The sequence below is a fragment of the Chelonia mydas genome, chromosome 7 (genome assembly GCF_015237465.2).
Source record: "Chelonia mydas isolate rCheMyd1 chromosome 7, rCheMyd1.pri.v2, whole genome shotgun sequence".
NCBI classification, from domain to species: Eukaryota; Metazoa; Chordata; order Testudines; family Cheloniidae; genus Chelonia; species Chelonia mydas.
The window spans coordinates 67554041-67577275 of record NC_057853.1 but is presented as its reverse complement, the minus strand read 5'-3'; the positions used below and the strand labels follow the sequence as shown (position 1 = coordinate 67577275).

Sequence of the window (23235 nt, the reverse complement as noted above, 5' to 3'; positions counted from 1 at the left end):
TTTCTTCTATTTCTGTGTGATCACAACACACGCTTGAGAACACTCACAGCAAACAGCCCCAAACTAGGGGAGAGCTAAACCAAAAGAACCACTGAACTGAACGGAAGCTAGAACTCCTTTACTAACTCCTGTGAATTGAATCTTTATGGCTACCGATCTTGCACAGGCTGAATACTGAGTTACTGAAAAGTGAGTTAATAAGTGAAATATCCCAATATTAACTTGCTCCCCTCCCAGGAAATGGGCTCTCCCAGTTTCCTCACATGATTACCCAGGCACTTTCACTTCTCCATATATAGGAGCAACTCACAGAGTGACAGCTGAAGTAGGTAGAGGTACAGACCTTAGACAGATGCCTGATCAGTGCTCGCACACACACACACACACGCACACACACACACACTGACTACACTTACTTCACGTGCTCAATCCAAGTTTTTGTGGAAAGTTGTAACTGACAGAAGTGTTAGCCCTGCTGATAAAGAAGTTTAGTCCTTCCATTCAGAAAGAGAAAGGCACTAAAGACAGAGCTCTTGAACTATTATTTTGATTAACCCATCAGGAAAAGTGTCAACATCATGAATAGACTGGTGGATGGCTTATGTGACCACACTGTAAATGAAGAAGGTGCTTTCATGTTCACATCAGAGTCTGTTGGAGAAGGGCATCCAGGTAAGTAACTGGCTGCGGGGATACAGACAAGTCAGAATATTTTCAATTAAAGTCTGTTTAAGAAAGTCTGGTGAAGAATCCAGTCAATGTAAGTATTATCATATGGGGCGGTGGTGATGGTAGAGTATTTTTCCACTGGATGTTTATCCATTTAGACTTCAAAATGCTGGCGGTTATGATGCTGCTGTAGGATATGGTGAGTTGCCACTCTAATTCATGTCCGTGAACTGGCTGTGTGATCCTTCCATGTGGCAATTTGCTCTTGCTTTTCTGCTTGTTTGTTTTGCATCTTTCTTTCAGCAGATTACACTTGAGATAATACTGCATCTCTGATAGTCTCAGGTTTCACACGTTAAGTTCCACAACCTTGAAGTTTTGTGAAACTCTCCTGCATACATGTTCTGCCATAAAACTGCTAGTCACAATGACAGGAATATCTCTAAGCAGGCTATTTAAAAACAGTTAAAAATGAAAGGCCCCATCAGCTATGCATGGCAGCCCCCTGACTCCCCTCCCCCCCCATGATCTGGTTTTTGTTAAAACATATGGAATTGCTTAAGCAGGCAGTGGATAGTTATTTTCTAAACTTTATGTATTATCAGCAAAGTTTAATTTAATTTATTTTGAAAACAAATGATCATCTGCCATAAACATGTAGTTTGTGCCAACAGAAAGAATTCCTACAAATGAGGCTAGAGGACAATGACCTATTTGATGTCCTTTAAAGTATATTTTAGAAAACCATTTTGCATCCTGATACTTTTGTCATGACAATGCCTTCCAGGTCTATGCACTCACTTGGGTGATATAAGGGTGAATAATGAAATTGGGCAGGGGTGGGGTGGGGATGACCTATCTGATAAGAAGAAAATGGCAAAACCAAAACCATCTCTGCTTTTATGCTTCTTCAATTTTTGCTCACCTCCATAGTATTAATTGGCTCCTACAAATCCTTGGCTGATGCAAACAGGTGTATCTCTGTTGACTTCAATGGAACTATGCCAGTTTACAGTGCCTGGTAATCTTTCCCAATTGTCAGTGGCTGATGTAACAAGACACCCAACTGAAGGGTAGGTTCCACCATAGTGTTTGCTCAGCAACTATAGAGCACAGGTGACTAACAGCACCAAGAGTCTTATATCATTCTAAAGAACGCTTTTTAATTTAAAGCAACACTTTAAAGGATGATAGGTCCAAAATGTCTCTTAATTATTTTTTGATTCCTCAGTCAGTGATGGTGAGCCTCCAAGCATTTGGTCAGATAAATACTCAAAAGTGCTTCACTTAGCTTCTTTCCCTTTCACCTTTTATTCTGTCTCCCATTCTTTGCCCTGATCCATCTTTCAGTTTAACTGACCCTCAGATTCCTTTCCTCATCTCCAGAAGTCCCTCTCTCAGCTCGCAAGGGCTTCACTGATGTCCTCCTCCCTCTTTGCAGTTCCCAGCATCACCTTAATCCCCCAGTTCCCATTCTGATCACCAACAGGAGGACTAACTGCACCACTGGTGATTTTTCATTGAGTATTCAGGCTTGTCTCTCTCCCTGCTGAACTCTCCGGCTGTGCTATTTAAAGCTCCCACATTTCATTGCTTCCTGGGTAACTGGAACTTCCTCAGGCCTTAGGAAAATTTAGGAATGTATAAGATTTGTGGACAGCATCTCCCCCAGCAGCGATTGCCAGATCTCTGAAGGTCTCAAATTGCATTTCAGGGAAGAAAGGAGGCTTGCTGTAGATTTAAAAAAGAGAGAGAGGGAAGGTGAAACATGCCAGGGCTTTTTGAATTCCATCATATAAAAATATTTGGGTTTATTTGGTTCAAGTCAATGTTTGAGCTAACATATGGGCCAGTGTTTGTTCTTTCCAAACCAACAGACCCATCCTCATATATAACAGTGTGAAAAACGATCATTCCTCCCAAAGAAGAGTTGACAGGCTTCCAGATTGGGGCAGGCAAGGTTGGCACCAAGACACCCTTTGCAGCTCCCTGATTCTGGGGCTCTATCATACTTCAGCTGTCAATGGCCTCTAGGGGCTGATCTGGCTGCTGGAGGTCAGCGTGATGCAGTTGCGTCGTAGCCAAAACCCTCTTTTCTCTAGCTATGCTTCTACACAAGGCCCAGGGAGAGGTGATGTAGGATCTGAAACATTAGCCTTAGGTTAGAATTTCCCTGTGTCAGCTGGCCATTTAAGCTAGGCTTAAATCTGCTTTCTGCAGATTTCACTGTACAGCCAAACTGACTTGACTCAGACGCGTGAGTGGTGCAAAGCAGACTTAACAGGGCAGAGGATCTGCCCTAAGGTCTGAAAAGGGGCATCCGATGGGAGAACGCTATCAAATATATCAGACTAAATTCTTAAATTCTACCTTTCGCAAATGTGTTCTTGTTAAATTTGTTAATTGCTCAACCCACTGAACCTGTATTCAAATACAGGTTTCCCCCTAGTCTATTTTCATAGAAGACTGAATTTGTTACACTACAGTAATATGCACTGCAATAGACTCATGGCATAGTCTTTTACAAAAATATGAATTTGCTCCAGGATCTCAAGTTTGCTGAGTGTTAATGTTAAAAAATAAGCTTCCTTGAATGTATTCATTCTGGCTAGGTGTCTGTATAGAACTGACAAAAGTAATGTATATGGTAAAATTCCCAGGCACTGTTAGGAAATAGCAAATACTGCCAAGCTGGAGTTGTGCAAACAGCAAGTGCGAACACTTTGTAACAGAAGTCAGAGGCAGGCAGGGGAGCGCTTATACATTATAAAGCACTGAAACAGATGAGCATTTGTTACCTGTAAATACATTTAATTTTGTGATCAGGGAAGAAGAGGAATTAGTTACACAATTTTAATTAAAGATGAGCCAAACCAAATGCCCAGTGCTGAATGCCCACAGTCTCTCAAGACATTTGGATCGGGATCCAGATTTGAACAAACCAGCCAAAGCTAATTTTTATTTGAAACATTAAATTAAAACTAAATAGTAAAATTGTAAAAAATCTACCATTTGAGTCACTGGGGTTGATGCCAATGTTTACTTTGGTTTACACCTGCATGGATTTGCAGCCCTGATTCTTCTGTCACTTACACTGATGGAACTCTGTTGTCTAAAGTGGAGTTACTCCTGAGGTTTGCTTTGAGTTTCCAGTGAGAACAAGCCCAATAAGTCAAAGTATTGTAGAAATCTAAATCAGTAAATATATAAGGTGAAACTTGGCATTCAGCTGCAAAATTGTGTGAAACCACAAATTTCTCTAGGTGGCAGCTCAAAACCATAAATCATCTTTGGTTTTCTCAAAACTAGGTCCGGGTCTGAGGCAGAGGCTGAAATACTGCCCATATAGGAGCTAACAGTAGTTTTCAATGGGGTTGGGATTTCATCCTGAGTTTTGAGTTTGTAACTAAAACTGACACCAGTTGACACTTGCATAGTTTCTGGTTTAACTGTGAACATTTCTCTGTGATCCCTTTTTAATTTGTAATTAGCTTTCCAGTCAGTAGAATGTCTAAAATGCCCATTGTTTGTCTTGGTGCCTCTTGGAATATAAAGATTCTGTAGCACAAAGAAACATTTCTTCTGGAAAAAGAGGTGCTTAAAAATGCCAGTGTGTTCTCTGCTGTGACGGATGGGAGATATTTCAGTGCTTCATAAAAGTGCTCCCAGTTTTTGATGGAAAATCTAGAATGGATTCTTTGGAGGAAGTTACTATATCAGTTATACCAAAGACCCCATCAGGGAGGACAGAGGAATCTTTTTGGACATTGTACTCAATGAGCTGGCTTTTGTTGAAGATGTGTATGTATACGTCACACCATCTTTCCACACGTCTAAATGGGTATACTATTAGAATTTACCACTTACAGAATCATACTCTGTACTATCTCCACAATGTTCGCTATACCCTGGACTCTTTACAGAAATTGAAGTAATCAGCAAAAGCAAAAGGCTGGCACTGTCTACATGTGCTAATGTCACATGTGCAATATTAATAAATCCAGCAGCCTAGGTTTGCTGTTGGTGGATCCTCTAGTTGAAGAGGTGGGATTGTAACAGAGTTATAGTCCTTTTTAAAAAGGTTAATAGATATTTTAAATTATCTTGATGATATTAATATAATAATGAATATGACAGAGTCCTCATGTTACAGATAAGGTAACTCTTGATGGAAAACTTTTAGAACATTCTGTTTAGACACAGAGAGCACTAAAATGTTCACATTTCTCTTCCTCTGTGGGGACATTTGTTTGAAAAGGTGTTTCATTTGTGACTGGTGATTATCCCTCTCCTAGCTGGACATGAGAATTATTTCTACAAAATTGTGCTTGAGAAGACTCAAAGAAGTAAAGCTTCTGGATGAGATCTTCAGCTGGTGTGATCTGGCTGGTTTTTCCATATAAACGTCCTCTTAACAAGAGAGGGAGGGGAAATACAGGGAATACATTATTTATTTATTTAGATGTAATGACCTCCTGTAGCATGCTCTATGCCTCACATGTATTAAAAAGACCAGATTCAGCACAAACTGTTGAGATCTGACAATAATTAATGAACTGCTGTTACACAAGACTGCCAAGTAAACATTATATAATAACTCCCTGTATCCCACCTCAGCAGCTCAACCTCTTCACAAACATCTCAGAACAAAGGTGGAGGGTTGCAAAAGTGGTATTTTGTTCCTAGAAGGTTAACAAACCTGGGCTCTGGTAGACTAAAGAGGAGAGTGAATTCCAAATTCCAATTCAAGCACCTCCACTAATCACAACTGCGTATGGAAAGCGAGATGGTTTCTCAGGTCACCTGGTTCCAAGCCATTTAAGATCTGCTCTACTTTGAATTGTAAAGGAGAACTGACTGGTCAAGAAACCCTCTAGCCAGGAAAGGGAAGCCATGCTGTATCTCTTTGATGATGGTGCATTATGCTTTGGAAGGCATTGTTCTCCCTGAGTCTCAGTGCCTACCAGGTCCCAAACCTTTGGCACTTAAAACTAAACCCTCCTCTCCACCCAAAATGGCTGATGTAACTTTAAGCAGAATTGCCTCCAAACAGAACGCCTCTCAGAGTTTTCCATGAAGTATCAGGAAGTCTTATAGCAGGCTTAATTTATTCACCATGCACCACCTGTATATTTGATGGCATTTAACAACATATACAATAATATTACTAAGCAATACATTTAACAAAGAGAACAGAAATGCAAAGTATTGCATATATTCAGTGTGGCTGAATTCATGTTTCTGTAAGTATCCTCACTTTTACACTTTTGACTTTTTTTCATTTAAACAATGCAGCCTTAATGTTGCATTGTCATAGTCTTTTTACTTAACAGTCCTGTGTATTTTGTAAAATAGAAACAATGGAACAGGAGGAAACCTGGGAAGGGGGTGGAAACATTTTCTACCAACACCTTTACGAGTAGAGGGCCGATGGAAAGTTTTCCACTGAGGTGGATGGAAAGTTGGGGTTTTGACAAAATGAAAATTTTTGTGGAAAATGCTTTCCCCATTTTTTTTTTGATTTTTTTGGTCAGAAAACTGCATTTCTGGGGGCTGAAAACTGAAATTTTTCAGATTTTGGCAGATTTTAGATGAAAATTTCAAGTTTTTGTTGCATTTCTTCAGTTTTTGGTTGTTGAAAATCAAAAACATCTAATTTTTTTAACGAAAAGTTAAAATCCTGTCTGGACTGCTCCCATTTTCTGATCAGTTCAACTTGGGAGTCTGGTAAGTACTACATGGTTTCCTTGGAATGGCACACATTTTGAAGTGTGAAAATGATATATATGCACCTTAAGTAGAATGCAGAAAAGCTGAATATTGTCTCTCAGTGTGCTTCAGACCTTATCCAAAGTCTATTAAAGTACATAAATGGAAGTCTTCCCATAGATATAGTAGTATGAAATCCTTACCCAGTGGATCATAGAACATTGTAACAAGCCATATTAGCTGACCTTGTAAGGATATCATATATAATAAATGATAAAGTAGACACGCGGTATTCCAAACTATATGGTCTTAGAAATCTGTGATTAATAAGCTGTCCTGGGCACGTATATCTCTTATGTCATGAACTCTGTACATAAATACGTACTTAATGATAAATATAAAATATGCAGTTGGGTTATTCATTATACCCGATCTACTCATATGAGTAAAGTATGGAAATAATCGTATTTGAAGCATAGTTGTACTTAGTTGTACTCAGAAAGGATATTCTTTACAAATGACATTGAGAGTTTTAATATTCGTTTTCCATATCAGATTTGTTTACAGATCAGATGAGATTTCCAGCTACCTTCATTGTAAACTCTATTTGGGAACGGAAAACCAAGCTGGGTTCTCTGCAGCCTTTTGCATCATAACAAACATTCAGCATTCCACAATTAGCTGACAGTTTTGATGATGATGCATGAAACGTAATAGTGTCCACCTTGCCCTACCCCTAGTTATATTGGCTCTGCAGTACTGTTGATTGCAGTAAAATCTAATTTGTTTCAATGAAACAATCACTTGATGATTACTGTGTTCTGTTAATTCCCTCGGAAGCACCTGGCATTGGCCACTGTTGGAAGACAGAATTCTGGGCTAGATGGACTGTTGGTCTCACCCAGTATGGCCATTCTCATGTTCTTAAAGAAGTAGATGAGCTACAAAGACACATAGGAGAGGAAAGGAAGATATTTTTTGAAGAACCTGTTTTTCTACAACAGGAAGTAAGAAAGTACCATATTTATTTGGCTCCTCACTTGATTATGAACATATTTTAACAAGAGATAAGGAATTTTTCAATTACTAATTTTTTCATAAAAAAAACAAAAGTTTTTGTTGAAACCCAAACTATTCACTAAACAAGGTCAGTTTGAACAAATCTCTCAACTTAAAAAATTATTGAGGGGGAAAAGTTTTGAAATTGTGAAAATGTCCCATTTCAACTTTTTCAAAACAAAAAGTTTCTGTTTCCAGGCTAAATGACTTTTTGTTTAGAAACTTTAGTAAATGTAGAATAAAAAAGTAGACAAAAAGGTCACAATTGGAATGTTAGGTTTTGAAAAGATCAAAATGAAATGTTTCAATTGACTGAAACCATTTATTTTTTTGTTTTGGATTTTTATTTTGTGAAATTTTTTACGATTTGGGCTTTTTGTCCTGATTCACAACAGGAAATTTTTTCGATATCTCAAAAATAATTCCTGGAACAGTAAAATTGTTTCCTGGCCTGCTCTAATTTTAATATTTGCCTATTTGAAATTCATTCAGGGTGAGGAGATGCACTTTTCTGGAATCAATCCTCTGGCTACCTCTATCGCTCATAGAAAAGTGTTTCTGTGAGTCAGTTAAACTTGTGAATCCGAAGACTCTTGTGGGCTGATTTTCCAATGTCCTGAGCACCCACCATTCCCATGCCCTTTGCTGATGATGGGGTCACTTGTGGGGGCTCAGCACTTCTAAAAATCAATCGTTATTTATTTGGACAAACTGATGTCTTTATGACAAATGAATGTCCAAGTATATGGAGAATTCACTTTATATATATACATACGCACACCCACACCGGGTATCTCTAATTTGCAGACATCAGCTTTTTCATAAAAATACTAACTAAAGGAGATAAGTTAATAGTGGGGCATTTTAAGACAATTCTGTCATCAACTCTCTTAGACACTGCCTTTCCTTCTGTAGCCAGTGAAAGCTGTTTCTCTACACAATCAGCACATCTGCTATAGGAACTCCACCTACAAGATGACTGGGTTTCTGGATGAGAATTCCCAAACATAATTCTCTTTGGATAACCTGAGATGTTCTTCTCACTCTGATAGGGTGTGGTTTTATTTATTTATTTATTTATTTGGTCTAGTAAACCCATGAGACTAGTGAAGGGAATCACTGACAGTGCAGTTCTAACTTCAAATCACTGTCCTGTTGTCCTTATTCTCAAATTAGGGAAATGGACAGTACATTGTGCATGGTCCTGGTGACTCACTATTTATCTATTAGAAAAGTTTGTGATATTTTTATTAACTTTGTGGAGGATAATGCATTCCCAGAGATGGGTAAAGCAGTAATAAGATAATAATGATTGACATATCCTGTCATATTTAGGAGCTAATAAAAAGACTTGGACAGCTGAGATCAGAAACTTAAATAGCAGAATCCAGTATATGCAAATCCTGCTAAACAGAATCACTGCTAAAACCAGGAATGTTTAAATTAGAGACCAAAACTAATAGGCAGCTGAATTTCCTGAAATGTAGTGTATGGATCAGCTGATCAACCAGGTAGATAGCACTTTCTCATGTGATAACCAGTAAACCTGAATCCCGATTAATCAATAATCTTCAGGTCATATAACTATGGCAGATGAGATGAAATGATTTTAATATAAATTATATATATATATATATAACTATAATTATATATAAATTAAAATCTCAACACAGATTAATAAGGTCAGAAGGGACCGTTATACATCTTTTATTAATACACTTTATTTATTTGGAAAGACGAGAAACCAAAACCAAATGAAAATATCTCTGTTTAGCAAAAGAAGGAGCTGGGATCTTTGCTTGGTGCATAACCTTAGACGTATCTAGGACTGGCCCTGGGCATTTTGTGCCTTCAGTGAACTTCAATTTGTAATCCCCTCCTGCTCTCCCCTGCATTCTACCCCACCTCCCTTCCACACTTAGTAGAGTGTGGGGATTATGGGGAGAAGGCTGTGGAGGACAATAGGAGTCATCAAATGTTTGTCCTCGAAAACAATCAAGAGAATATGTACGTATGTTTATAATTTCTTTAAAGTTTTTTTTTCAATGTCTCTTTCTTAGGCTTTAACTGATGTATTACCTAGAAATGTATGATACTCTCTGTTGGACTGGAAGGGGTCATCTTAATAGCTGACTATTGTCTTGTTGGAAAGACTGTCCCTGTCATGTTTCACCCTTAAGTGAACAGGCAAAATGGGCAGGTAAAGTTGTATTCAGTGCTAATTTACATCACCAAATAAATGCCGTACTGCATCTGATGCCGAACACGTTGAGGCACCATCACTGTGTGTCTTCTTTGCCTGGACAATGTGTCATATGGTTTTTAAAATCTATATAAGCTTAGTTACTACAGTAATGGGGGCCATATAAGTATGATAGCTAGCTAGCTAGACAGATAGATGATAAGCAAAAAACAGCTCCCACAAACTATTTTCTAGTTTATTGTGATGTCAACAGTCCATATTTTCTGTAGAGAACACTGTTTTTAGACACATTGGCTCTGTTCTCTTTCAGATAAGATCTGTGATCAGATCAGCGACGCTGTGCTAGATGCCCATCTTCAACAAGATCCAGATGCCAAGGTTGCTTGTGGTAAGGACACACACATTTTCTTCTTTCACTTAGACTAGATGGAAAAGTGACTGCTTTACTATCACCTGCTTGTAGTTCCCCCTTTGTAATATATAAATGTAGGAGGTTGATGGCAACATGTGCCTGTTCATTTTTTATTCTAATTATTGTGTTCAAAAATATATGTACAGCAAAACAAAAAAGATCTGAACAAACCATTATACAGCGTCACTACATTGTTTCTCAAAGAAATTTTGAAAGTACATTGTGTTTGAGGACTGTAGCAAGAGCCTAAAATAACCAAACCAGTGGTAGAGTTAACTTTGTAAATGTAATTAGTATTCCAGAGGAAAAGAGATTTAATTCCACTACAAAAAGAAAAGGAGTACTTGTGGCACCTTAGAGACTAACCAATTTATTTGAGCATGAGCTTTCGTGAGCTGCTCAAATAAATTGGTTAGTCTCTAAGGTGCCACAAGTACTCCTTTTCTTTTTGCAAATACAGACTAACACGGCTGTTACTCTGAAACAATTCCACTACAGTTGATCGTCCAAAGAACCGTGACCATTTGTAGCAAAGTGCACTTATTTGGCTTTATAGATACTTTAAATTTTTCATTGCTAACTCTAGGTGTTTTCCTGGCAGCTCATCATAAAGAAAAATGTTTTAACCCTGTTTTGGTTATGTCTGCCAGTTGTTGTTATTAACATGTTGAAACTGCTGAAATTTGACCCGCATTGAGAAAGTCAGCAAAATGTCTCCAAATTCTCAGATTTGTAAATGGCCAATGGCATCATTTTCATGATGGAAATGACCCATTTTCCCCTCAACCTTCATACCTGAGGGTGAGATTTGGCACTTGGCCTGTGTTCCATGTAAGTCCAACTGAAGATCTTAAAACAGAGTTTAATTGGGGCTCATGTGAATTTGGCCTTGTGCATTCATGAAAAAACAACCACCAGCTTTTGTCTCTCTGGTCCAGTTCCTCAACTGTGGTGCTTAACTCCCATTCAAATGAATAGGAGACAGGATCTTTCAGGATCTGGGCCTCCCTCCTTAAAATGGAGGCAAGGTTGCAAACCAGTGGGTCATTAGTGTGGATTGTTGGGCCCAAACTTACTCCGTAAGCAGGATAGAAGGATGCTTTTCTGGTTAAGGCACTGGAATGATGCTCTGGAATCTCAGTTCAGTTCCTACATTGCTCCAAACTTCCTGTGTGACTTTGAGCAAGTCACCAAATCACTTTGTGCCTCAGTTTCTCCAGCATACTAGTCCTTCCCTCCTTCAAGGGGTGTAATGAGGATAAATGGATCCATATGTGTGAGGATCTAATACTATGGAGATGGGAGCAATAACTACCTATATTATTTGTATTCGTTAGGGGCTGTTTAGAATTCACCATTGACAGAAGTGGAGTTATTTGCAACAGCATGTTGAGTTATTCAGCCCTCCCTTATCCCTTTTCCTTCTTTCTGTCTTCCCACTCTCTGTAGAGACAGTGTGTAAAACAGGGATGGTGCTGCTCTGTGGGGAGATCACATCCCTCGCCATTGTCGACTATCAGCGAGTAGTTCGAGACACAATTAAGCAAATCGGCTACGATGATTCAGCTAAAGGTTGGTGGAAAAATTCCAGGAATCCTGTTTCTTGCCAACATGGTGTGCTGGTCAGTGAGTAGCTGCAGAACAGGTCTCTCTCCACTTGCATACTTGTGCTTCTGCAAGCCTAATCAAATCATATGTCTTGGCTAGGAGCTGCTCAAACACTGTCATAAGAAAAACATTCTGACTCCATCACATACCGAGGAGAAACTATTCACTGTATGGTTAAAGTGCTCATCAGGAAAAGGCAGCTAGGATATTTTTTGAACTGGAGCATGTTGGCAGAGTAGCTGCTAACTTGTGCTATAGAATTTACTCTCAGTTTAACTCCTTGCAACTTGCATGTTATTCAAATGACCAACCAGACTAATGTAAATTAGTCAGATGGAGTGGAAAGAGAAGACTTAGTGAATCTGTATTATTATTATTAATAATTCATTATGATTATCTATTACAGTATAACGTAGGGACTGCAATCATAGCCCAGGCCCCCATTGTGCTAGTAGCTGTACAAACACAGAACAAAAAGACAGTCCCTACCCTGAGGAGCTTACAATCAAAGTAAATTTCATAGCACTGTGGAGTGTAGTACTGATGCAAAAAACAGTGTTTTATATCCGAGATACATTTCAACATCCAGTTTGCAATATCTATAAACGTATCGTCTTATTTACATATTGCAAGTGTTTTACAGTTACCATGAAGATTAAGTATGTTTTTTGCTTTAAAAAAACTTTTGTTAGCCGTATTTCCTGGTTGATATAATCTTGTTGGTACAAGACTTCTGAAGAGAGAATGGTGGGAGAATGCTGTAAAAGCACATTTGCTAGTTGGCTGCAAAGGCAGAATATTATGTAACATAATAACATTGCTCTCAGAAAATACTGCCAGATCCAGTAATGTAGAAATCTCCTCTTTTACCCTTACCACCAAAGCAGTGTGGGTCCCTTAGTGAACCCAGTCGAAAACCCTGCCCTACAGAAACTATAGGAGAAAAAGCTAAAAGGGGCAGAATTGCATACAACTTTTTCCCTTATGGAATTCTTTCCCATCACAGCCTACTTAAAGGAAAGAGGGCGTGGAGTGTTCTTCAAGGGGACGCTTGTGTGTGTGTGTATATTTGATGTATAGGTCTTTGATTCTAGATTTGGTAAGCAGCTGTCAGTAGCTAGAATTTTGGGAGAGGTGAGCATAGGGTAAAGCTGATTATCCTCTACACAACTGGGGAAGAAAATGAGAATTTCTGCCATAATATTCTGCAAGTCCTTGATAATTTTGTATAAACCTTTTCACTTGTCCTTTGAAGGCAAAGCTCTGCTTTCAGATCTGGATGGCAAGTCTCAAATCTGCTTTTCTTACATGTGTGGATCTCCCGTTGACCCTCACGGGAGATTCTTGCATACATGGAAAACAGAATATAAGAGCGGAGATCTACCAAAAGGAGAATTTGCTGAAAATATCTGCTTGTCAGAAAATACAGTGGGCCTTTCATGTTGTTCAGTAATGTCATAGAGTTTCCCAAAATATTAACTCCAACTGTACACAGATCATGCTATTCTTCAGGAGGTGCTCTGCTGCTGGGTTGTTTCCCAGGGACATTAGATATCGTGATCAGGGAGAAAATGTTAGCAATACTAATGGTTCTGTCACTGAGCCTTGGGTTGATGTTCCAGAATCAGAGAAATTAAAGATGATCTATATCTATAGTATTATCATCTTTATGTTTCTGCCAACACAGGATTGTACCCTAAGACGTTCTACTGAGTATTTTGTGTAGTTCAGCTTTAAAGAGCTCATGTGATGGGGCTTCTGCCATTTCCCTTGGGAGAATATGCCAGTCTGACAGATGGCCCTGATAAGAAATATTCTTGATATTCAGGTGGTCCTTTACTTAACTTAACCTCATTTCATTATCCCTAGTGATATTTCCTTAGACTCTCCCTCTTTGGTGTTTAGACCCTTCCAATGATGAAATAGCATGCGTAAGCCCTGCTGGGGAAGGACCATAGCAGCTGTGATCATACATTTTCTCTCTTGTGATTTCTTACTTTTCATGCTGTTTGGGACTTTCCTGAGCATTGCTTTAGACGAAATGCCTGTGCCAAGCAGCTAAGAGAGATGAGACCATGCTGTGAGGTTGAACGGAGAAGAAGAACACATTAGAATTGTTGCATTGATAAAAATGGAAAAGCAAATAGCAGGCAGATTCAGAGTTTTGAAGGCACTGTTGTCCAGGATTGGAATTTCTGGCATATGGTTCCATGTAGCTGTGCTTCGCTGTGCAGGGAAGTTAATTTACTCCTGTGTCTTCTTCTAAACAGGCTTCGACTACAAGACTTGCAATGTTCTGGTGGCTCTGGAACAACAGTCGCCTGATATTGCCCAAGGTGTTCATATGTACAGGAATGAAGAGGATGTTGGTGCTGGTGACCAGGTAATCAAAAGTCATCCCTGTTTACAAAAACAATAGTAAAGTAAAACACACTCTACAATCATCCTATTAGCTCATTAGGGCAGCCCGCTAGTACACTCCCAGCTCTGTTTACTCCCAGTGCTAGGAGAGACAGGATCACTGTATCTCCTTAAAATGAAAACATTTCTTCTGAAAAGGTCAGGGTTAGAAAGTAAGGGTTTATCCACCCCATTGTCCTATTTTCTAAATTAAAACCAGCTTGGTCACAGTTCATGAGAATTTGCCCAGTCTCATCCTGTTCTAACATAGAATAAAATGCACATGCGTGTGAATACATTGATGGAGCTCCCATGGGACACACAGGGCCAAATTAATCACTGGTGTAACTTCTTTAACTTCAGTGGAGTTACATCAAGGACAGTTTTGGTCCACACAATAGCCCACGCAGCAGATCCTCCGCTAAGCTAAATTGTCATAGCTCCATGGAAGTCAATGGCGCTGTGACAATTTACACCAGCTAAGGATCTGGGCCCTAAAGCTTAGCAAAGTTAGCTTTTTCAAGTAGACTTCATAGTTCTGTCTTAGTAGGGTTAGATTAATCAGATATTGCCTTTGCCGCAGGACTTGCCCAGTAAGATTAACTAAATAAATAATAAACAAATAAACAAAATCATATAAGATCATGCCATGTTTACATAACTCTGGAGCTTTGATGTTGTAAAAAGGTGTTCTCTGTCAATGTTTCAAGCGTAAGCAGGAGAGCAGTGTTTGTAAAATGAAGGCAATTCTGCCCGAACATTTGTAACTCTCATTTATTTCCCAGAGGCAGGGATCAGTTTTAGTATAATTGGCATTCCACATAATTAAGACTGTCCAAGTCATATTTCTGTGAGCTGAATAGCAAATGGAGATGATTATAGTTCTCCCCAAGAGCATAAAAATCCTGCAACTCCAACTGAAGCCAATATGAATGTGTGTTTAACATTTACAGTAGTTCTCATTAGCAGTAATATCTAGTTTATGGTAATGTTGTTGAGAATTGTAATAGAACCATGATAGAGTCTCGGAACCAAAGTAATATTACCCCCAAATCCTCATGAGAACTAAATTAACATGCGTTTCTATCAGCAGAGGGACCAAATAGAAATGCATCTGTCTTAAGTACTTACATGGCTCTGATTACTGCAGGAGCTGAACACTTCACAAATTTTAATGTATTTATCCTTGCAGCACTCTTGTGAGGTAGGGTAGTGCTATTGGCCCCATGTAACACGTGTAGAACTGAGGCACTGAGAGACAAAATGACTATTACCAGGTCACAGCAGGGAACTGAACTCGGTCTCCCAAGTCCTAAGCACTTGGCCATGCTTCCTCTCTTCAGTGTTTAAATAATTCCATTTATGAGCTGCCATTCCACTGGACTGCCTGACAGGAAGCAGTAACACCAAGGAAATATCCCTGCTAACTCCCAGCATTGGCCGGTTCAGGCATACTGTGACAGCATTCATTAATGAAAGTCTCAGATAGGGTTGTCACCTCTGAGATACAAAAAACGGGGACATCTGGGATGATCTTGAGCCCATGAATCAGGCAGTTGGCAGTGTGTACTGAGCATGGCTATAGATTTCTGAGGACAGCTACCTCAAAAAAGGGGTGATCTTGGGAAAAACTGGACAAGCATCAGCCCTAACCCCAAGCCGTATATCTAACGCTGTCCAGGCCACCTTACTCATTGTGGAGTTCTGCCTAAGAAAGAAGCAAGGCTTGGGTCCAAAATATGCCCGGATATTTTATTTCCATTTTTGCATTTAGATAAATCACTTGTATTATCTGGGTATAGTCCTTGCCAATAGGGTGGGTTGAAAATTGTCCATCCAAACTGTTATTTAATAAAACACAAATTTCCACGAAAAATGTCTGATTACCACAGAAAAGTTTGAGGTCCTGTCACAGACTTTTCAGCCAAAAATTGAAAATGTTTTAACAAAAACTAAAAACTACTGGGGCAGGGACTGTCTCTGATTATGTGTTTAGGGAGTACCTTGCACAGTAGGGGGCCTGATCTCAATTGAGGCCTCTAAGGCTGTGTCTACACTGCCAAGTTTTTTTTTGCCAAAAGTTATACCACTTTTATTAAAGGGCTTTAATTAAACCAGTGTTGCCTGTCCATACTACTCCTTGTGTTGCTGGAACGCATCCACACTAGCAGCTCTTGCAAAGGCAAAGAGAGCATTACACCGTGGGTAGCTATCCCACTATGCAACTGGCCACAGGGTGGTTTGGGAAGGGTTTGCAATGCCTCAAGGGGCAGGTACAGGGTCACATGATGCAGGTTTCTCAATCCCATCATTCTATGGGCATTCTACTAGATTGCTAGCTGCTTTCCAGCTGAAGTGGGCGGTGGGGGGGGAGAGCGTGTGACAGGGAGCATGTGTGTATGGGGGGAGGGGAAGAGACAGACAGTGTGTGTTGGGGGCAGAATGAGTGTGTCAGCAGGCTGTCTCCTAAATTCAGCCAGGCAGCTGAAAGCAACCTGTCCTGAGGCAGGGGAAGGAGGAAACCCTGACATCAGCCCCTGCCTCCCTCTCTGGCTCTGCACCACACAGAATCTCTCTCTCTCTCTCTCTCTCACACACACACACACACACACACACACACACACATACACACACACACCCCCACCCCTGCCTGCCTGCCTCTCTCTCTCTCTCTCTCTCTCACACACACACACACACACCCCACCCCTGCCTGCCTGCCTCTGTGTTCTTAGTGTGGGAGACAGCAGGAGCATTCCAGCCAAAGATTTGCTCCGTTTCCCAGAGCAGCACAGCACGCAGGCTGTCAGAACGGAGCTTTGAAAGGAGAGGGGCACATGCATGCATAAGCAGAGCAGTCACTGCGGGCATTGTGGGACATCTCTGGAGGCCAATTATAGTGATAAAAGCTAGCAAGGTGTTTACACTGGCTCTTTGGTGATAAAACATTTGTGCAAAAAGCCTTATCACTCTCGTCAAGGTGGTTTTATTACAGCACTGCAACTGAGGAGTTTCGTTGCAAAAAGTGGCTTTGCAGTGTGTACACCTCTGCTGTTTCATCGCCAAAAGCTGCCTTTTGGCAAAAAAACTTGGCAGTGTAGACCATCCGATGCTACTGTAACACCAGTAATAACAACAATAAAAAGTAATTGTAAGGCCCTGTTTGCCTCAGGTGAGATTCTGTGGTCTCTAGGCACTTCTGTAATGCTCATATTAATAATTTAACAGGATTGAAAGCCCTGCTTGCCCCAGTGATTTAAAGTCTATCCCTCCTCTCCCATTACAGGGGTTGATGTTCGGCTATGCAACAGATGAGACAGAAGAATGTATGCCTCTCACTATTGTTCTCGCTCACAAATTGAACACCAAGTTAGCAGAGCTGAGACACAGTGGTGATCTCCCTTGGCTTAGACCTGACTCTAAGACACAGGTAAATATTGCTTTCACTCAGCATGTCCCTCTGCTCAATACAGGAGTCATGGAAAGAATCCTTTCAAGTCCTGATCACTTGCAGGCTATTAATAACTATCTGTCTGGTTCAGTAAAGCCACTGTTTTACCCAAAAAATCTTGGATTTCTTTTTCCAATATTTAATTACTGCTATTTGTTCAGTTCAGAATGTCGTTTTAAGTGGATAATCCAGAATTTCCACATTATAACATACAGTCTGCTTCCTACTGATTGCATATAAAGCAGTTCCTCTGCTCAGGATACAATCTCCTGAGGGTTGCAAAAACTGTTAGCATGCACCTGGATGTCTGACACATGACACTGCATAGCACTGAAGAAACATTTAACCCTTGAGTACTAGGAGCGGGGTGTTCCCTGCTGTCTGAAAACATGTCAGGAAATCTGAAGGGCAAATCTGGTTCATCAGTGCCTACAAATTAAGTGTGGTTTTCACTGAAGGATTTGAATTTCAATGGGATTTGAGAGTTTAGGGATTTGAGGGATTTAATTGTTTTAGGCTCCTTTGAAAATCCCAGTCTAAGTATGTATTGCTAAGAGTGTCACTGGAGAGTTTGAATCATAGAATATCAGGTTTGGAAGGGACCACAGGAGGTCATCTAGTCCAACCCCCTGCTCAAAGCAGGACCAAGCCCCAGTTTTTACCCCAGTTCCCTAAATGGCCCCCTTAAGGATTGAACTCACAGCCCTGGGTTTAGCAGGCCAATGCTAAAACCCCTGAGCTATGATGCATAAAGGTAAAATATTTGCTTTGTATATGAGCCTTCTGAATTTGGGTCATCTTTGCTCACCAATATATTTAGCAAACATGAAAACCATACACTTCATTCCTCAGACCCATTAAACAGTTGTCTCTTTATACTTTGTTGCCACAGGCACCTTCCTGTACATCGGCTGTTGTACTGCCTGGTGTGGTATATATACAATATGGTAATGTATCATACAGCTGTTTCTTTTACCCCCTTGTTCATATTCAGGTCACTGTTCAGTATATCCAGAAAAATGGAGCCGTCATCCCGGTCCGTGTTCACACCATTGTGATATCTGTGCAGCATGATGAAACCATCTCCCTGGAATACATGCGCAAAACCCTGAGAGACTGTGTGATTAAACCTGTCGTTCCTGCCAAATACTTGGACGAGAAAACAATTTACCACCTTCAGCCCAGTGGGCGTTTTGTCATTGGGGGGCCACAGGTGTGTGTTTAGTATTCTTTTGATCCTTCTGCCAATTTTCCTTTTCCCATCATATTGTTCTACAGATTAATTTGTGTCCTCAGCCTGTATTTCTAACAGAAGGGCACAGACTAAACACATGTTAAGAGACCAGTCCTGCACCATTGGAGCCAATGGGAGTTTCACCACTAATTTACATGGGAGCGAGACTAAGGCCTTAATGCACTGGATTCCAAAGAAACCTCTGAGGGCATGGTTATGTCATATATATATATATAAGCAAGTTGGGCCAAGTCCTGCTTTGCGTATTTAGTGTCCAGCCCGGCAAGGTGCTGGGCATCCTCAAATCCCATTGCGTTTAGCATCTCACAAGATCAGGCCCTCAGTCCTTTCTCAGGCAAAACACTCAGTGAAGTAAAAGGGATAGCCAAACATTTAGCAGCTGTTGCTTTTCAGAGGTGCTCGGCACACACAACTCTAGTTAAAATCAATGAGAGCTGTGGGTGCTTAGCACCTCTGAAAATCAGACCCTAGCCAGGTTTGTCCAAGAGGAGAACGGGAGGGAGAGATTTGCCGTGTTAAGGCTTAGGAGCCAGGATTTAGAGCTTGATGTGGCATTCATCGAAGTCAATGTCAAAATTCCCATTGACTTCACTATTGCAGGACTAGGCCTTTAGTCCAGATTTTGTGAAAAACATCTTCCTAGGCCATTGTTTGTTCCGCTTCCCCCTATAATGCTTCCTTGCATAACTCGGCCAGCACCACATCCTCTTAGCAGGGACATTCCTGACTGTAGGGCCAATTTTCTGTATATCCCAAACAGACCTACTTATCCTTCATTGTTGAAATTCATTCACCTTATTCAAATCTATCTCAGGTATTTCTGGGGTGGCTGTTACCATAATATCTAAGCACCAGTACACTGGGGTATAAAGCATGTTGCCAAAGTTAGTTCATCATTGTACTATAACCCATACGAGAAATGTAGACTAGAAGTGGTCAGTTCATAATATGACTAATAAAACAAGCTGTGCAGTATTAACGGTCTAACAAGCACCATCAGCATTGACAAATATTGGCCCTATAAATAACGATATGCAGCTCATTGTGGCAACCAACATAAATGCCTACTTTCTTCTGTTAGAGAGACAAGGTGGGTGAGATAATATATTTTATTGGACCATCTTCTGTTGGTGACAGAGACAAGCTTTTGAGCTACACAGAGCTCTTCTCTCTTCTTCTTCTTGGTCTCCTGGGACCAACGCAGCTATAATACTACTACTTCTATGTCTTACTCTGTTCTGTCTACCCTTTCATAGACAGAACACCCCAAAAAGGGAAATGGCAACAAAACTAGAAATGGTTAGCTATGGACGGCAGGCTTATAGGGAATCAAAAGCTTTAAACGCTGACTCTGCAGTGTCTATGTTGCTTACCTCATTTGGACTCTGCCTCACATTTTCAAGGCTAATGATGACTTGCATGTTGGCCTTGGCAATTTAAGAGCTATGATGAATGCCAAGTTATAATGACAGGTTTCAGAAACTTCTAAACACCATTTTCCCAACAGCAGCAGCACCCAGTGGCTCCTTGATTACATTACAACCCCTTTTTAAAGCATGACTCCACACTGTGTAACATTTACAAATATATGTGAGCTTTTTTTATCACCTTAAAAGAGATCTGTGCTTGAATACATTGTCTCTCACTTATACATCTGATAGTCTCTTATTTGATCCTTCAGTTAAGTCATAATAATGCTAAGTTCATGACATCCCAATCATTCCCACTGCAACTGAATGTGCTACCCCAAGCCTAAATTCTGAATATACTACAGGATCTAACAGAAGATTCTCAGGGGGAGAGAGCTTATATTCAAGTTCAGATAGCTGTAATTCCATTTTCTGTCATTCAGAAATTTCTTAGTACAACTGGGCAAACACCCAAAGATTTTCTGTGAATATTTGCTCGATCTTTCTAAGTAAAGCTTCAGCTCTCCTTTTATATTTCCTATCTGCAAATATTCCAGTGATTGAGTTTTACTGGCTTGAATTCTCTATAAAGAGAATTTCAAAATTCACACACAAAAATACAAACTACACTTTAAATTTGCCCATGCTACATTTTAAATTTCCTCACTCAGGAAATACTTAAGCACTCAGCAAATCTGGGAGCAGTAAGAATACCATGGGACTTGATGAGTTGTAAATGACCAACACAGTTCGAATAGGAATATCAACTGCTCACTGTTAGCAGTGGTGATCAAGGTAGCTGTGTAGATGGCCAGTGGGGATTACTAATGTCTGTTTTATTTTCTCATTAATATACATAATAATCATACATTTAAAATGACTAAGAACCCTCAAGTCATGTGCATAACTAGTTTAGATAGCCTCATATTCCTGTCACTGTTAGTCTCTTCCTCCTTCACCAGTTCTCTCTGTTACTCCCATTTGTTGCATCTCGTCTTAAATTAGACTGTGAACTCCTTGGGGCAAGGACTGTGTTTTCTGGATATCTGCACAGCACCCAGGATAATGTGATCTCAGTCCTGACTAAGATCTGTGGGTGCTGCCATGATACAAACCATTATTAGTAACAATACCAACATATCCCCAGAGTAAAAATAAAACCACCTGAAAGTGAGTTGGTTCATTTTAAATTGTGAACATGTGTGAGGAAATCAAATACAGTATTTATTGAATTATTCACCCAGCTTTAGATCTTATCCAAAGTAATAGAGCCTGATCCTGCTTCCATTAAGTCAATGGAAAAACTCCTATTGACGTCAATGGAACTTTTTATCTTGCAAGCAGATGCATTTTTTTTTCAGTATAATTCCAGTATAAAAGTCATTTTTAAGGAGATATTTGGGATCTGGCGGCAGCTAAGAAAGTTTATAATATTTGCCTTTGAAAAAGGCATTAGGAAATAGTGCTGGCAGAAATAGCCATCTTGCAACCTCTTTGCCTGACCGCTAAATGCTCCTCATTAATGTCTTGATCCAAAGCTCAGTGAAATCAGTGGGAGTTTTCCATTAATTCTAGTGGGCTTGGAATCTGGCCCTAAAAGAACTTACATAGCCACCCACTGTCATGATAATTCAATGAGATATCTGCAATTCATTGCTACAGTTGCACCTCAAGAATGCACAACTCACTATCTTGCTTTCTAGAAGTCTCTTTGTCTGTGAGGAAATTACTGTATTCATCAGACATTTTAAGCGTTCATTCCTTGGAGCCAGTATAATAACATGATAGTGAAATAGTGGAATTATTTTTTCACAAAAAAGCTATTAGCTAATAAAAGCATGAGAGGTAACGCTTGTTTGAATATCACAGGGCGATGCTGGCGTTACTGGTCGAAAGATCATTGTGGACACTTATGGAGGATGGGGAGCCCACGGAGGTGGTGCCTTTTCAGGCAAAGATTATACAAAGGTGGACCGGTCGGCAGCATATGCAGCCCGCTGGGTGGCCAAGTCTTTGGTGAAAGCTGGGCTGTGTCATCGTGTTCTGGTTCAAGTATGTTCCATTTTGAATCTTGTTGATTTTTGCCTTTTTTTTTTTTTAAAACACTTTTCATTTTTACCTTTTCCCTGAAAAATCCTCCTGAGAAATATGGGTTTGTGAGGGACAGAGCTGATGAGGTGGCCAGCACTTCTCAAGCTATCCTGGCCTTGGTTAGTCTGCGATGGGGCAGGTGGGGAGAAATCAGAAGTTTATGGAATTCTGGAAGCTTAGCTTGGAGCCGGACTGAGTTTAAAAGGAAGATCAGGAGAAAGATCTTATTCTGCTTAGTTCAAGATCATAGTCACTGGGGCTTTCAGCATAGTAGCTTCCTCAGGCCTGGGACTTTTTGGATAGTTTACATTTTACAGGAGGTTATTCTGGATATTTACTGGGTCCATCAGTCTTCTTGTATCGACTATCCCCATTAGGGGTTCTTCTTGCTGTGCTGGAGGAGGGTGTTCTGATACTACATTGTTCTGTCACATGTCCTGCTGGCCATATGAGGCTCCATCCTTGTTTTCTAACTATTGCTTTTGTCTGCCAAAGGTTTCTTATGCCATTGGAGTTGCTCAACCCCTCTCTATTTCACTGTTCACTTATGGAACCTCTCAGAGAACAGAGAAAGAGCTACTGGACATTGTGCACAAGAACTTTGACCTTCGACCCGGAGTCATTGTCAAGTAAGCATGTTGCAGGAGCACACGTATATGGAACAATCAGAGTGAACACCTCCTGGAACTCCTCTCAAAGAAATATTGAGGTTACAGAAGGAAAAGAGCTATTAAATCAGCCTGCCCAACCTCTTGTTCTAGTATAGTATTGGTCCCTATAGTACAAAAAAGATGTTTCACCTGTGTACACAAACTGTAACTATTTCTGGACCTAACAATATTCCAGATCTTATAAGAAGCCATATGTAACTCCCAGTGGTTTCAGCTGGAGTTTTGTGTTCTCAGCAACTACTCAGCCCCTCTCAGAATTTGGCCCTGCATAGGGGTTACTACAGCTACATGTGTGTGTTCT

At 40.2% G+C, this 23235-nt stretch overlaps 1 protein-coding gene across 1 annotated transcript in view; it reads left to right on the top strand.

The window, feature by feature from the left end:
* The first annotated feature begins 302 nt into the window (after positions 1-302).
* The window catches only part of MAT1A (methionine adenosyltransferase 1A), a 28743-nt gene continuing 5810 nt past the window's right edge, over positions 303-23235 (top strand). The window contains exons 1-8 of the mRNA XM_007067252.4: positions 303-672; positions 9951-10028; positions 11502-11624; positions 13931-14043; positions 17344-17487; positions 18503-18721; positions 22042-22224; positions 22759-22892. Coding sequence (XP_007067314.1) covers positions 579-672; positions 9951-10028; positions 11502-11624; positions 13931-14043; positions 17344-17487; positions 18503-18721; positions 22042-22224; positions 22759-22892 — 1088 coding nt within the window. The 5' untranslated portion in view covers positions 303-578. The remainder of the gene's footprint in view (positions 673-9950; positions 10029-11501; positions 11625-13930; positions 14044-17343; positions 17488-18502; positions 18722-22041; positions 22225-22758; positions 22893-23235) is intronic.